The 16,148-nt window shown below is 37.0% G+C and overlaps 1 protein-coding gene across 2 annotated transcripts in view; it reads right to left on the bottom strand.

Moving 5' to 3' along the window:
• Cntn5 (contactin 5) overlaps positions 1-16,148 on the bottom strand; it is a 1,171,096-nt gene that overhangs the window by 262,656 nt on the left and 892,292 nt on the right. For both annotated transcript variants that reach the window (XM_075966832.1, XM_075966833.1), the window contains one exon: positions 3,318-3,499. In XM_075966832.1, the coding sequence (XP_075822947.1) occupies positions 3,318-3,499 (182 nt within the window). The remainder of the gene's footprint in view (positions 1-3,317; positions 3,500-16,148) is intronic.

The raw sequence follows: 16,148 nt of genomic DNA, 5'->3' as shown, positions 1-16,148 counted from the left end.
AACTGTGTCCTTCCATGGTGGTTTGAAAAAGTACAACCTACCTCTACCCTAAAGACCCTGGTTGCAGATACATTAAATTCAAGTCAAGTCTAAATCATAGATACAATTTAGAGATTGTCACCACCCAAAATTACTGTCCGTGGCTTCATATGTTACTTTTTATATTGTAGATCACAAATCTTTATGTTTTCTGTACAGTAAACACTTCTTTCATCAGCCTCCCGTAGAAGTGCTTCCATTGTGGCAGGACACATTACTGTCTGTCTTTTTCCTCTCTGTTCTCTTCCGTTCACCATTTCTTCAATGATTTCGTCCCCCCTCTCTCCTTATTTCTCTCTTTCTGTCTTTACCTGTTTTCTTCTTATTAATCTTTTTCTTTTATTTTAATTGAGACTGCTAACAAGCAAGGTTCAATTTAATATGGAATGCATTTTTGAATGGCAATTTTAAACAGGGCTTTTGAGTAAATCATCAGAAAATAGAGGTGACAGAGATAATCAAGAAAATTAACTCCTAAAACTACTGTACATGATAACAGAGTACATTCACCTTAACAATTATACAGTTTATTTTAAAATTCAAATCACCCCCAAATGTAATACCTTCAATTTTGCTATTCATTTTTTCCTTGAATTTTGTAGTTTAAATCTGTTTATACTACTCATATAAATTTACCTTTATTTTACTTTTCAATTTAACCACTTGGGCTCCTTCATGTTTTATCATTTGTTACATTATGTTTTAATATCAATGTTCCTAAAAAATAACCCAAACACCTACCAGATATGATAGTTCTAAGGTTTTGACAAAATGGCCTACCTCAGAACTTCTGAATACCCAACTACTCCATCTGGAACCTAATAAGATCCTCAGATACAGGAGAATAGCCAAGACTGTGGTACCCGTGAGGCTACCCATGGGGAGCTTCCCTATGTGTGAAGGCTTGGCTAACAGGCTGGCGCTGATGGGGAGGGCTGGAACCTTAGTAGTTGGGGTCTGTCCGTCTGAAGATTCTTAGTGTTCTGGGGGTACGTTATAATTGGGCTCAAGCCCCTTCCTCTCCCTCCTTTCCCTCTTCTTCCTAGTAGACATGAGGTGAATATTTTTTCCACCATGTGCTATCTCACAGCATGTGACAAAGACAGGATACCTGGATTGAAGCCTCTGAAAGCATGACTCAGCACTAATCTCCCTTCTTTTCAAGATGATTATCCTAGGTATTATATCCCAGTAATGGAAAGTTTACTAATATGCGTATCTGCTGTTAGTTAAACATAAATGCTCATCAGGACCTATCTTTATTCTATAGTCACAACTTTCTGAGTTACAGAAGTTGTGTGAACCCAGATATTTTGGGGAGTGAAACAAGGAGCTCTTCCTAAGTCCCCAAGGAAAGAGACACAAAGTGGGGTTACTTAGAACAAATCTAAATGTGTGGTGCCATGATGGAGTCTGGCCAGAAGCCATTCTAATTAGGATAAGAGGTCACATCCTTTCAAGATGCCTTTCTGGTATGTCAACCAGACATGGCAAGTGGTTAAAAAGGACCTAGTTGTTCTGCTTTGGCAACAATCTATACATTTAAAACTCAAAGTAATGATTCAGATTAAGTTAAGAGAAATTATTTTGGTACTCTTTGCAGAAGTGGGCACTGCCTACAAACCAACCAGCTGAGTCAAGAAGAGGGGCCAAGGGTCTTAGTCAGCTAGGAACTCTGGGCCCCTCGTCCCCATCTACAACTCATTCTCATTAGGAATATTGCATTCTTTACAACAGAGATGTGTGGGAAACGGTTTGCAATAGCACATGCAGCAATAAGTATTCCTTAGTCTCTTTTGTGGTTTTAAACCATACAATTCTGGTTTAATTGTCCTTTATTGCCATTTTTTTTCTGTAAAGAGGGTTAATACTTGATCCTGTCACTATAAGAATAAAAATGCATTTCAGTGGGGGTATGGCAAACCAATGGTTTTCTCTTTGTTGGCTGATTGTCTTAATTATTTGCTTTAAGAAATTATGAGCAGTTACAAATACTGAGTTTCATCCAAAATTAGTAACAGGTACACACACATTCTGAAAGTTCCTGTCCTGGTACCCAAACACATCCTACAGGCTTTTCAGCGCCTAGGAGTGTCCTTCTACCCAAATGCTTTATCCCATTCAGCCTTTCAGATTCTGATGGTTTTAAAGTCCGAAAGTTTTCAGGACAGAATGTGGTTGTCCTAGAATCCTCACGATCCTTTCTGTTTTTAGCGCTAATTTGAAATTCACTTTTTTTCTAATTCAACGTTTTTGTTAGCATCCGGAGTAGTAAGAGGCACTTAGTAAACATGGATGGATGAAATTCTCATGGCACAATCTGCTGAAGGGATGAATTCCTGGAGGAGCTATTGAAGCCATAGAAAGGAAGGTTGAATGATGTTATCAACAGCATTTCCGGATTTTCTTGCAGAGTCTCGTGGCTGTGCATTTAGGTTTACAAGAGAAGCGGTCTTGAGAAACAGAGTGACATGTCTATGATGACTCAGCCATGGCATTTCCGGGCTCTGTTCTTCTGGCTGCCCTGGATTCCTGTGTCCCTCTCCTGATTCTTTTCTTCAGCTGGGGCATAAGCATATTATCCTTTACCGACCTGTGTAGGCTCATGTGAAAAGTGGATATATCTGACCCTTAGGGGCCAATGTGAGCATGCAAGCCGTCTGAACTCCATAATCCACTTCCTACATCGCTTGGTTGGCTGACTAGCATTTTCGGAAAACAAACACCTGCAGGTAGCAAGAGCTGTTTGTCATATGGACGTATTAGCTCAGGCCAGAGCTCAGCAAACTTCTCAGAACTCCTGGATAGCAAATATTTCAGTCTTTGCAACACAACAGGTCCCTGCCTCCACTTAATTCCATGAGAGCCAAGCAAATGCTGAAATAGAGCATTTATAAACAAATGGATGTTTACCCAAATCAGCAGCTGGGCAGGATTTGATGAACAGGCACAAAATTTTGACCCCTGTGATAATCCAAGGGCTAAAACAAGTTAAACATAGTTAATAAAATAAAACTTTAACTTATCAGATAATAGTAGTTAGTACCAGGTAAAGGTCTAATTTTCTGGATATAAATTCTCAATCATCTACACAGAGGATGACAATTCCTTGTTTATTTTCACGTGCAGGCTCATTCTACACGAGGAAACTAAACCAAAGAAATGCAGTTTCCAGTTATCACTTGGATTTTCAGTGTCAGGTGAGCAATGTTCAGTTCAGTTTGCATTTTCTATCTCACCCTCGGGAGGAAAGCCTTGTAGTTTTCTGAAGCACTTACTGTATATCTGCAGCTGTCCACGAAAGGAGTTTTTTCCACGGGAGTTCTCAGCTGTGCATTCATATATTCCAGCATCATCTAACTGCAGGTTGGGGATCTCCAGCACAGCCTGGGATTTCCGCAGTCTGGACTTACTGGGAATGTAACCGTTAACCTTCATCCAAGTGATTGTTGGAACAGGGCTACAATAGGGAACAGAGGCACTGTTAATATACTTCCCGCTATTAGAAACATAGATTCAGTTATCTGGTAATTTAAGCACTTAATAGGCTGAGCTCAATGAAACGTAATCACAATTAGGGCCGTGTGCCAGTGGATACAAGTTGCTTTCCACATGGTTGTGAAACCATCAGGGAACCAAGTCCTTCTCTTTCAGACTTCCACAAAGCCTCAGAAAGCCTGCACTATTATTTTCTAAACGTAAATGATGGATTTTTAAGCAACAAATAGACTTTGGTGAATTTGCTAACAGTTTTACAGCAGGAGTCAAACAAAAGAGTTGGGAGTTAAATAGAGAAACTTTTCTGCCTTCATCTGCAGCAAATCTGTTTCCCATAGCAACAGTTTGTACAGCATTCCACCTGGTCCCTGCAGCACATTTCTCCCCACAGTGAGCCATTTAGCTGTTTTTTTCCTTCTTATTTAAAGCTTTTATATTTTCTATTTAATCCTAAAGGTTTTATGAGATAAATATTACCTGGCTTTTCCTCATTCATGGGTGCATGGAACTCTGTTATAGGAGCATGTTGGTCAACTGTCCCTATAGCTCACGGTTCATTTCATGCATCTTTCTCCTTTGGTGTCAAATGGAGACCCTGATCACTACACTGTTGCTTTCATGGTTTACGGGAGACATTCCCAAAAGCTGGATTAATGGTCAAAGGGCATGCCCATTTTTTATTTCAATAAGTACTGGCAGACAGTAGCAATCCTAACAGTAATATATGATATGTTTTCCCTGTATCCTTGTCAGGACTATGCAACATTAACTTATTTTTTTAAAAAAAAACCCAGCACATGTACAAACCAGAAAAACATTCCCAGCATTAAGAAAGAGAAGTGGACATGAAGTCATACTCCTGACTAAGACACTATAGTAATACCCACTGGCGAAAGATAATCAGTTTTCTCCAATAGGGTATCTGAATTCCAATGCAGGCCCTATGCCCAGCAGTAGTTCACCAACACAAGAAGACTCTGTGCCTTCTTTTGTCTCACTGCATTTTTTGGTCTAATTGGCTTTTTTTTTAATTTTTGTTTTAAGAGAGAAAGAGAATGATTCAGGTGAGTAAGGGGTGTACAGGGGTCTGAGAGGAACTAGTGGAGGGGAAATAACATGAATGAAATATATTGGAGGAAAAATATTTAAAATAATTTGTTTCTAAAAATACTCAGTAGATTACATATACATGTGTGCGTAATATACACACACGTGCAAACATGTAACAATAGTAATTGAAAAGGACATCAGGAATTTGGGAGTGAGGCATGATGCAGATGTTGTGCTCATGTGTGACATTATCAAGAAAGAAAGCATGAAAACAGAATGTGTTTCTCAGCAATTCTCCCCTCTATCTTGCCCTTATCATATGATGTCTCATAATAGGCTCTTGGCACTTTGTATGCATTTGTAGGTGGAGAGGGCAGGGTTTACACAGGAAATCACCACAGCCTTATGCCAAGTGCCTGTTTCCCCTGCAATAGAAAGGCCATCTTCACTGATGAAATTATATAACAAATTTTATTTATCTTTATTTCTATGTTGAATTCTCAAGATTAGCAATCAAAAATTGCCTTTGAACTATTAAATGTTTCAGAACAGGAAAATTATAACTAGCATTGGTTGGGTGGCTGAACATTGATTTGATTCTAAACATAAGCTACTATTAAATGAAATGGAGACCTCGAGCTTCTTGATGCCGAGAATATTTTATAGGCCTTTGGGATCTCCTCTCTCCTCTATGCTGTTCATGACAGCTAAGAAAAATCTAAAGAACTTCTGTTATTTTCAAGTACCTTGTTTATAATCTAGCTTGATACATTCATTTTTTTTTTTGGTCAGGACTTAGCATTAAAAAATGCATCTCAAGATACTGTAAACTTCTCATTCATTTAAAGTTGTAATATTATCCAACACACAATTTTCATCACAAAAATCTGCAAATGGAGTTGTCTCTCAGAAAGAGGACTGGGTTAGGCTATGCTGGAAGAATGAGTAGAAATATCAATTTTGACAGAAATGCGAAGAACAGTTATTTCTGTCTTATTGAAGATGTGTTTAAATTTTATTTTTTAACCACACTTTGAATTCCTGTGTGCAATAAGCACAGGAACTTAAAGCAGCTAAAGGATGTTTAAAGTTTGCATTATTTTCTTATTCACTTGGCTCAGAAATATCTATCAGTAACAGAAGATTATGTGAAGCCACACTGAAATTCTGACAGGGCTTTGTGCTAGCACCGTCAAAGAGGCAGGATGGATCGTGCCTGAGGATGTAGTTCTAAATGTGAGGCACGTGGCGGGTGAACTTTAGCCTTCGCAGAAGTCATTAAGGCATTTCTTAAAGATCATTTGATACAGATGATGAAGTAATGTGTAGAATCTGTCAAGACAGAAGGAGGGCTTAGCTGTAAAGATTTAATGATTTCAAAGGAAAGTACTCCCCAGCCGCAACTAGCTATTCACAGACAAATTGTAGGTCTGTCTAATGGAGCTTCCTATTTTCCTTGCATAAGTCACAAGTGCGACATGAATTTTACATCGGATGTGGAAATACATACAGTTATGGCTCCTCTGTGATTTGCACAAAAAAAGAAGGAGCACTGTATACCTCTGATGGAAACTGAGAGACCCAAGTTTTATAACTTTTCTCTAAGAAAGCACATAAAAAACCATCATAAAAAATAGCTATTGAGACAAAAGATTTTTTCTTTTTATGGTCCTATAGCTCAAAGAAAAAAAAAAAAAGGAACAAAATCCAGTTGTTAATGTGGTTGATTGTTGCACATTTACATTTTATGTAAAACTGTTGAAAGCAACCATTTTCTTTGTAAAATCTTAAAGAATTTTGGGGGATGTTAACCTAAGTCCACATCCTTGCTAAAGGCAAAATGCAAAGGTGTTCCCTGGAGACACAGGGATAGAGCATCACAGCCATGAGTACTAATTGGCCTTCAAAGAAAAAAGCTAAGTGCTCATGTCTTGTTTACCATGAATCTCTTTACTTAATGATTCTTCGCTTGAAATGTGTGATCAAACAGCAGCTTATATCCTTTCTACAATACTAGCTACGCTGAGGACTTAAGACTCAGCTCAGAATATGTACCATCATGATAATTATTTTAGGCAAATAATTAAAGTTAGGAACAAACTCTTAGTTGTTATAGTAAATTGTGGTCTGCTGTAGTTTTTATGATTTTCTTATTGTTTTAAAATTTTGCTACTTTTTTTTCATTTCAAATGGTCATAGGGAATGGAAGCAGTTTACCCCAGGACCAGGCATCTGTGACACACACACACAAAGTAAATCTATCTGTTTCCTAGATGTGGTTCTGTCCAAGAGCTTCCTACCCTTTGGGTCTGAGGAAAGCCTTGTGATCTGGAAAGATGCTTAGAAGCCAGCAGAATCACACATTTTCAGACAGATAGCTGAGGGGAATTTCTGGATTAATACTATAATTATTCATTCATTTTTACTTAACTGTTTTATTCAATATATCTATCATGAGGTGGGCTTTATAATAAATTGAGGTTACAGTAGTTAACCTGACTGCATGGAACTCTTAGAATACTAAGTGTGATTGATGTTAAGGATAAAGACAAAACCCAGCTAACTTAACGTAGTGAGGGCCAGGAGCTAATTTTACTAAGGTTGGAGTAATGAGCAGTAATTACTCAGGCAGAGAAAACAGATAAAGATATTCTAGAGAGAATAAAGAGACAGCCTGCTTCCTGGAGTCCTGCGAGAAAACTGCTTGAAGTATGAAATAGTAATCATTATAGCTGTTGATTCATTGGTAGTAGAGTGATGAGGTTGAAGATGAATGTAAGAATGTAGAAGTGAGCAGGAAGCATCACGGATATTGTCTTCATGTAGTTAAGTTTTCCTAACAACTACAAAATTACGATCTAAGTATGAAATAGAGGCTTTTGTTAGAGTTTACCGTATCACTGAGCGAATGGCTGTGAGTGAGTGAACATTTCAAGTGTGCCAGTTAGATGCTCTCTCCCAACTGCTCAGTACTACCATTGCAGAGTTGAAGCAGCCACAATCAGTAAATGCATCAACAGAGGGGCCTCACTGCACTCGCCAGTAAACTTGGTGCAAGATACCAGTGAACAAGACATGGTTCACAGTCTGAAAGTAGGTTAGGAGACTTGGAAAGAAATCTGCATGAATGATCACTGAAGTGTAGAAAAGTAAACTAGAAGGATTAAGCAGTGGAGACAGCATAGATTTTAGAGGTAGAATTCAGGGGGCTTGATGCTGTCTAAAACAGAAGAGTGAGAAAGATAAATGATAAATAAATAGATGGATAGATAGATGATAGATAGATAATAGAAGATAGAAGAAATGTTATTTCTTGATTTCTTGCTTTTGTAACTAGATGCTAACAGGGTGATAATAACAGGATCTTTATTATTTTTCAGACTTTAAGTACTGTGTATATTTTAGCTGATTATGTCATAATGATCCTATGAAATAGGAATTAATACTTTACCCAGTTTACATATTGTATGTTTTATATGCATATATGAGTTATATATTTATATGAACTATATACATATATGCATTATATGTATAAAACTTGATAGTGAACTCTTGTTAAGACTAGAGAAATGGAATTATGCATAAATAAATATAAGAAGAGCCAATATAAAGAAAATCTTTGAAAATAAAAGTTAACAAAGCAGAGACACTGCTAAGAGCAGGAGACACGACAGAGAACAAAGACTGGTTTGTATTTTGTATTTGATTCTTATTAAATTCCCTTTAATTTATATTCAAAAGATTAAAGAGGGAAGGTTTGTAAGGTGAGAGCTTTATAGATCTGGAGTCAGCAAATAAAGTGGCCGTTCTGTTTTTGCAGTGATCCTGGATATTGCCTGCTGCAGCTGCAGTGGAAGGGATGGTTGAGTTAGCCACTGTGAAGACATTCAGTGGCAGGCAGCATCAGAGCCAAACTAGGGCTCAGGCACACATATCCAGTTCTGTAGTTTTCTTGCTTCTATATTGAACTTGTCAGCTTCATTAGAGACACATAGATAGAAGGTGAAGCCAGAGAGAGAGATGCCCACGGTTAGTGGGGTTGAATTTGGCTCCAGACACAACGAAGTGAAATGGTGAGCAGATAGAACAAGAAAGCAGGCAGGAAGTGCTCTAAAAGATTTTGTTCTTGCAGATTCGATGTAACCACTGCATACAAATGCAGTCTGCGGCTACTGAGAATCTACACAATGTATCTTACTCTATTTCACTTTCTTCTCTGCCTCCTGTCGAATACAGTTTTCCAAGTTCTTCCAGAAAAGCTGAATCATTTCCCAGTACACCTCACAGGTCTGATGTTTATAGATTGAGATGGAACACAGTTTGTCTAGGCTCATTGCAATTTGTTATCAGAGAAAATCCAAGAATCTTCAGCAGGAAGTGGGGATGGAGCTTGTAGCCATTCTGTTAGAATGAAAGGTTAGTTAATATTTGAAGAGCCTTTTCTGTCACCAAAATGGTGGAAGTGAGGAGGTTCATTTATTAAAGATTCATATCAGAAATTTTAATTAAGAATGTAATGGTATTTTCATTGATATTTTTATATTGCTTATGCCCAGTTTTAGTTTCAAGAACTACATAACAATCACATAAAAATTTCTCACTTAGAAAAACCGGTTACCAATTTTTTATTCCCAAACATGGGCCATAAGAAGCCAGATTCCATATTTGAAAGCACTGTTCATTGATGTGTGAATGTCATAAATGTACACAGCATATTCATGTACATGTCCTGGTCTGCTGCAGGAAGCTGATACAGCAATTGCAGCCCGAGTCCTGTCTTAAGAGTCCAAGAGCTTTTCCTTTTCTAAATACATAATCAAAACAAATCCAGTGGATTATATTTACCCTCATGGTAACACTGAGAAATGTTGTTTTCTTCTTAGAGTACTGCATGTTTTGTTAACAAAAACTAGACACGACCTCGTAGATGTTTCTCGGTATTTAAGCTTGCAACTGTATTTTTAAAAATCGCTTTCCCTCCAGAACATTAATAAAAACTAAAGTATAACTGTTATTTCTATCCATTTTCTCTTTGGTCTCTGTCAAGGCATAGATTTGGCATCATTTATATTTCAAATAGCATTTAGTGAAATAAAGTATAGTTTTAAAATCAACACTATCCTTTAATATGAAAAGTATGTGTAATATAAAAATAGAATCCTTAACATTTAAATAGGCAGATTAATTTACTCTTTCTAATACAGTCGGACACACTCAGAATAATACTGTTTCAGAACATTCATAAGGCAACCATTCTAAAATAAATTATCCTTGACTCGCTTCCGGCCCCAAATTCTTAAACTCTGATTAAAGTTTAGTCACGTTGGATGATTTGTTATACAGAACGCCAGAAATCCACATCAGATCCCATGAATTTTTCCAAAGAACATAAGAAGAAAAAAACTCTCTTCTGATCATGAACATCAAGGGAAATATTGCCACCTATGTCCACACCCACCAGGGAACCCTGCAAGCTAGTGCATATAAACCCTGCAGCCAGGAGTGCAAAGATAAATAATCTAATGTTATTTCATAGAAGTAGGGATTTTATACCTACCTCTGTGACTTCATGAAGAAGTCTTGGCACTTATTTAACTTCTATCCTGGGTCATAACTCATGGAAAGATTGCGTTTTGAAAGTGTGGTCTTCCAGGCTCTTGATCTGCTTGTGATTGTTGGGTAATAACGCTGTAAACTATGATTGATTGGCCATTTATTTTGTGTCAGGACTTTATACAGTATATCATTTGTCTTTCACAAAAGCTCAAAAGTTGGCTTTATTTCCTCTCTTTCATAGGAAAGCAAACATATAATGAAATGATGAAATCTTCTAAACAAAATTAAAAAGTCACTTCAAAGTCATTATTGTATCCTTCAATATACATCATCATGTAAATAATGTATTTCGTTTAGGGGTACATAGAAGCAGAAACACAAGAAAAGAAGGGCAATCAAGCATCTCAATGACGTAGCATACATGTAGCTTTTGTGCAAAAATGATTATAGAGTTCTTTGGCAAACGTCAGTCCCTCAGGTGGATGACGTCATGCTAACAAAATACTCCTTTATGAAAGAGAATGCTTTCGTTTTCACCTATACTTCAATGAATGCGTTTCTTGTCCAGAGCTGTATATTTGGTTTTATTTAAACACTGCAGAATGTATATCATGCAAGGTAGCTTGATTATATTGCACAGATTCTTTTTATTATTATTTATTTATTTATTAAAGATTTCTGCCTCCTCCCCACCACTACCTCCCATTTCCCTCCCCCTCCCCCAATCAAGTCCCCCTCCTTCGTCAGCCCAAAGAGCAATCAGGGTTCCCTGCCCTGTGAGAAGTCCAAGGACCACCCACCTCCATCCAGGTCTAGTAAGGTAAGCATCCAAACTGCCTAGGCTCCCACAAAGCCAGTACATGCAGTGCAGTAGGATCAAAAACCCATTGCCATTGTTTTTGAGTTCTCAGTAGTCCTCATTGTCCGCTATGTTCAGCAAGTCCGGTTTTATCCCATGATTTTTCAGACCCAGGCCAGCTGGCCTTTGTAAGACAATGGGGATTTTCTATCGGGAACGCACAGATTCTTATTATCTATTTTTTTCCAGACCCCACATGTGAGCCTAAAGCCCAGTACATTGAAATTCAATGTACAACGTGGAGCCATTTGTAAGGCTGACACTTGCCCAGGTGGTTTGCACAGAGCTCAACATTTTGATTGACTCTTTCTTAGAGTCACATTCAGAAAACTCTGTAATAGTCATATTTATAAAATATAAAAAATAAGTAGATATTGAACAATTACTGAACAGATAGCATCAATCATTACTTTGGTCTAGAATAACATTAGTAGGAGGACTGATTCCCATTAGTTACATATTTAAAATTAACATTACACATTAAAACATTTTGACTTTACAAAAATATCCCATGAAAAGTTAAATGGTATAGATAGCCTAGAGTCACTCCATGGATGGGTTTAAATTAATTTTTGGTTGTGAGCCTAGCCTTTAACGGCTGAGCCATCTCTCCAGCCCTAGGTTCAGACTGACTTGGTTAATATGCCAAGGTTTAGTGAGTACCATGGCAACCTTACTTATTTCAATTTATCATTTTTAAGAAATCTGTGATTGCAAAGCACACACTATTTTAGGATCACCAAGAAAGAAAGTACCACTGATCAGAGGAGGGTATCCTTGTATTGTGATGAGCATCCAGGCTTGCACATGGAGTCTGTCAAACCTGTGTTGTCTCTCAAGAGCGCAGGACTAAGTGTAACGAACCTACATAAAGTAGAGGTGGGAACATGCTCCCTTTCTATGTGGCACACATTCGTCCTTGCCACAAGTCTTGAAAGAGATGCATTTCCCTGCAGGGATATATAAAACAAGTGACCTGATTTTATAATGCACCTTCCTTTGAGAAAACACCCATAAATAAGACATTCTAAGTGTTTTAATGTAGATTGATTCAACTCCCAAAAGAAGTGAAAAGTAGGGAATAGGAAAGGCCAAGAGTACTTATTATTTGTTCAAGTTATATAAAACAGCAGCAGAATCAAGTCCTCACGAAGGATTATCTTAGCATCTAATGGTATTAATTAGATGGAGTCATTTCTTGTCTAAAAATATATGTTATAAATATCTGTCTTAGAACTTATTTTTGGGTATATAGCTATAACTAAAAAGAGCAACAGGTCACAGAGGGTATATGGATGAGTAATATTGAATATATACCCTACAGTCTGTCCCAGTTGCACTGTGGCTATGACAGAACACACTGATCTGTAGCATCTTGGGGAGAAAACATTTATTTGGCTCACAATTCAGGTCACAATTCATCTTTGTGGGAATCAGGGCAGGAAGTAAAGGCGGGAAAATGGAGACAGGCACTGACTGCTCTCTGACTCACTCTTCCTTTCCTAGCCTGCTTTCTTGAACAGTTCAAGACCACCTGCCCAGGAAATGGTAACACCCACAGTGAATAGGACTTTCTTACATCTATTAAGATAATCAATGAAGTACCTCACACATGTGTCCACAGATCAACCTGATGAAGACAGTTACTCATCTGAGACTATCTTAGATAACTCTAGGCTTTGTTAGTAAAAAGCTAATCCTAACTAGGATGTAGATTACTTAGAAATATTCTTTCTATGGAGTTAGCTATTAATTTGAACACATACAAACTCACAAACATACACAGATGTTTTTCTCTCACACAAAAAATACATCAAATCTAACTACAGCAAGCAAACAAATCCACATGATATCTATATTTGAAAATTGAGCACAGGAAAAAGAACAATGAACATTAAAATATATAAAAATTAGAAAAGGCAACTTCTACTTTCCTGCTCTATATAATAGAAAATACTTAGTGAAGGGTCATGAAAAACAATGCAGTGATAAAGGAACCATAGCACAATTCAGAACCACTTGAATTATACATTGTATATAGAGAAACTTATTTAATTACATATTTTAGTGGTGCAAATAGAATTTTAGCATCAAATATAAAGAGATAGTATCTAATGTCAAAGTAATAGGAATTCATAAACAGTATTACAAAGGCAAATGCAAGCTTGCTAATGTTCTCTATAACATACAGGCTTAGTTATGTGTTCAAGACGATCTCATCATTCACCCTCCCTTCCCATCTCTCAATGGCATTTGTTTGCAAGTTGCATGACACCCAAAGCCAAAGACATAACGATGCTCCCAGCTCATCAGTTGGTAAGAACACAAAGAAACCAAGATTTTTGTGTCCTGCAGCTTAGCATCAGAAGCACAGACAAATACTAAATCCATACAGATGCGAAACATCTAAATTTCTGAATAAACCCTGAAATGGGAAAGAAAAAATAATTTCCACACAATAATGACAGAATAGGTATACTGCCTTTTAAAAATGATCCACAAACAAAAAACTAAAGAGGCAAAGGAGCCTAAAACTCCTCAATAAATCTCAGACGTAAATACTACGATGCTGTTAAACATCATTTAGTTTTTGAAATCATAGGACAATAAATGTACTAAAAATCATTTTTGTCAATAATTTTCATGATTAGTAAAATTATCTTAGAAAGTACAAAATAATAATGACAATTTAGTTATAAATTAATTTTAACACTACCCTAAGAAGAGTTGATTTTAATCCATTACCTTGCAATGACTAGACAGTTAAGTTCTATAATAAAGTCTGCTTACTTTTCTCTATTTCCTTGATATGAATCTGCTAGATAAATTTTATTCCTAGAACTTGGGCCTGCAGGAGCAGACACAACTGCATGAGAACCTACTGTGAGACACAAGTTCTGAGAACTTTTTGACTTCAGTTTTCACAACTTTAAGGCCTACTCATGCTGTCTCCAAATCAGAATTTGACTACCACAGAAGTTTATCCCTGTTTTGCTTTATAGGAATCACTTATTGTGTTAATAAATTAGTTTGTCAACAAACGCTCATCAGGCAGCAGTGTCAGGGATGTATTTAAGGCATGCTTTTCCCTATAGAGCAGATGAAGATGAGCAGGAAGACAATGACAAGACAACTGAAGCTTTTCAGGGGGCGGAGGGCAAGTCACTCGTCATAACTGAAGATTCTGCCAGCAGATGTTGGCTGAGGGTAGAAAGCTGTGACTAGGGTGGATTCTGGGATCCCAATATGGACCCATGAACTATCTAAAAGGAACCAAATCATACCAACTAAACCAAATTAAGAGATGAAGCATGATTTCACAATCAAACTAAAAGATCCAAATAAATATCAGGCTTTCCGGGATGGAAGTAATATAAAAACCAGGAGCAGCACACCACAATCTAAACTACATATCACAAGATCCTTAGAAAATAATATGGAAGTTCCACCAGTCAACTCAGTGTCACCAGGGGAATTTTTGAAAGTAGATCTGCATCTTCATTGACAACAGAGGTGTAAAGGCTAACCTTATTCATCAGTAATATACCTGATCTGTGTTTTTGATGAATAAAATGAATTGGAAGAAGTAAAGGTGAAGGTTTAGCAAAGATCAGTGTTGCTGGATTGTCATGGAACAGTTACTAAGGTTAAGAAGAAATATTGCTTAAAAGTAGGGAAGCTAAGTTGATTTTCATCACTATATATCCAGATTCTCGGTGATTGAAATCTTTAAAAAACTAGAATTGAAATCATTTTACTTATCTACTTCTATTGGTTCCCACTAGAAGAAATAATCATTGAAGAGAAAATTATTCTTTTTAGCAAGACTCTCAGGGGGATCTAGAGTTAGTGTCTACATAAAACTAGAGAGTCAATACTGTAAGATCTCACCAGGGCAAAGCTGAGGATAAAGCCCTGCATTGGGAATTGGGAGACTTAGTTTTATGGCTATAGCTTTTAAGTTGGCTTTGCACATGAATGTATGATTCACTAATAATACATATCTTAATTTCCAACTTCATGTCAAGCCATTCCAAGTGTTTGATATATAATATTTTCAAATTTCAAAATTATGATCTTTAGTGATTACCTGCTGTGGCTGTCATAGCTTGACTAATACCAATGTGGCAATAGCAGACACATTGACAAGTAAGCTTAGTTCATGGCACAATGACTCAGATAGACTCAAAACACATTTGAGAGTCTGTATCAATTTAAAAATTAAATGTTGTCAAAACATATCACCAAGAATAGTATCTCAGATAAAGAGATCTTCACAGGTTTTCCACTAGATAAATCAAACTTTAACAGTAGCAATCTGTTAATCCGTCATTAGAACAAAATTAGATACCTAATAGAATGCAACAATTATTTATGGTGGCAACTACATAAAATTTACATAAACTGAGGAGTGTAGGAACTTAAAATATGGAAATTGGGGTCACAAAAATCATTTCTGATTGGTACCAAGACTCTAAGTGAATGTGAGAAATATCTAGGTTTAGGTATGACTTCAGTTTGAAAAACTCTATAATTGTTGACTGATGTGGGATTCTCCACTGTATGCTGTGAATACCATTGATGAATAAAGAAACTGCCTTGGCCTGTTGATAGGGCATAATTTAGGTACGTGGGAAAAACTAAACTGAATGCTGGGAGGAAGAAGTCAGAGTGAGGGAGAAGCCATGGAGCTGCCACTGGAGATAGACATATTAAAACCATGCAAGTAGGCCATGACCTCATGGTGATGTACAGATTAATGGGAATAGGTTAAATTAAGATATAAATTTTGCATTTGATAGACATGGCTGCAGACATGAGTATCATTACGCCAGAATCTTGGCATCCAAATTGGCCTCTTCAAGAGGCAGATATTCAATTATTAGGAATTAGAACCCTATCTCAAGAGAAACAAAGCATGGGATGGGTTGGATGCATAATGCCAGAAGGACAAAGAGGAAAGCTGAGGCCATATGTCTCTAATATTGCAATGAATTTATGAGGTCACAACCTGCTGCAGCAATGGAATACCCAGATTAACATTCCTACAGTCCCAGAAACTCATAATTCTGGGAAGGATATTATAAGATACTATACAAAAAGGTCAACAGCCATTCAGGCTGTACAAGAATACAAAGCAATTAGC

This window comes from Microtus pennsylvanicus, chromosome 3 (genome assembly GCF_037038515.1).
Source record: "Microtus pennsylvanicus isolate mMicPen1 chromosome 3, mMicPen1.hap1, whole genome shotgun sequence".
Taxonomy (NCBI): domain Eukaryota; kingdom Metazoa; phylum Chordata; class Mammalia; order Rodentia; family Cricetidae; genus Microtus; species Microtus pennsylvanicus.
This window is presented reverse-complemented; position numbering and strand designations above follow the sequence as displayed.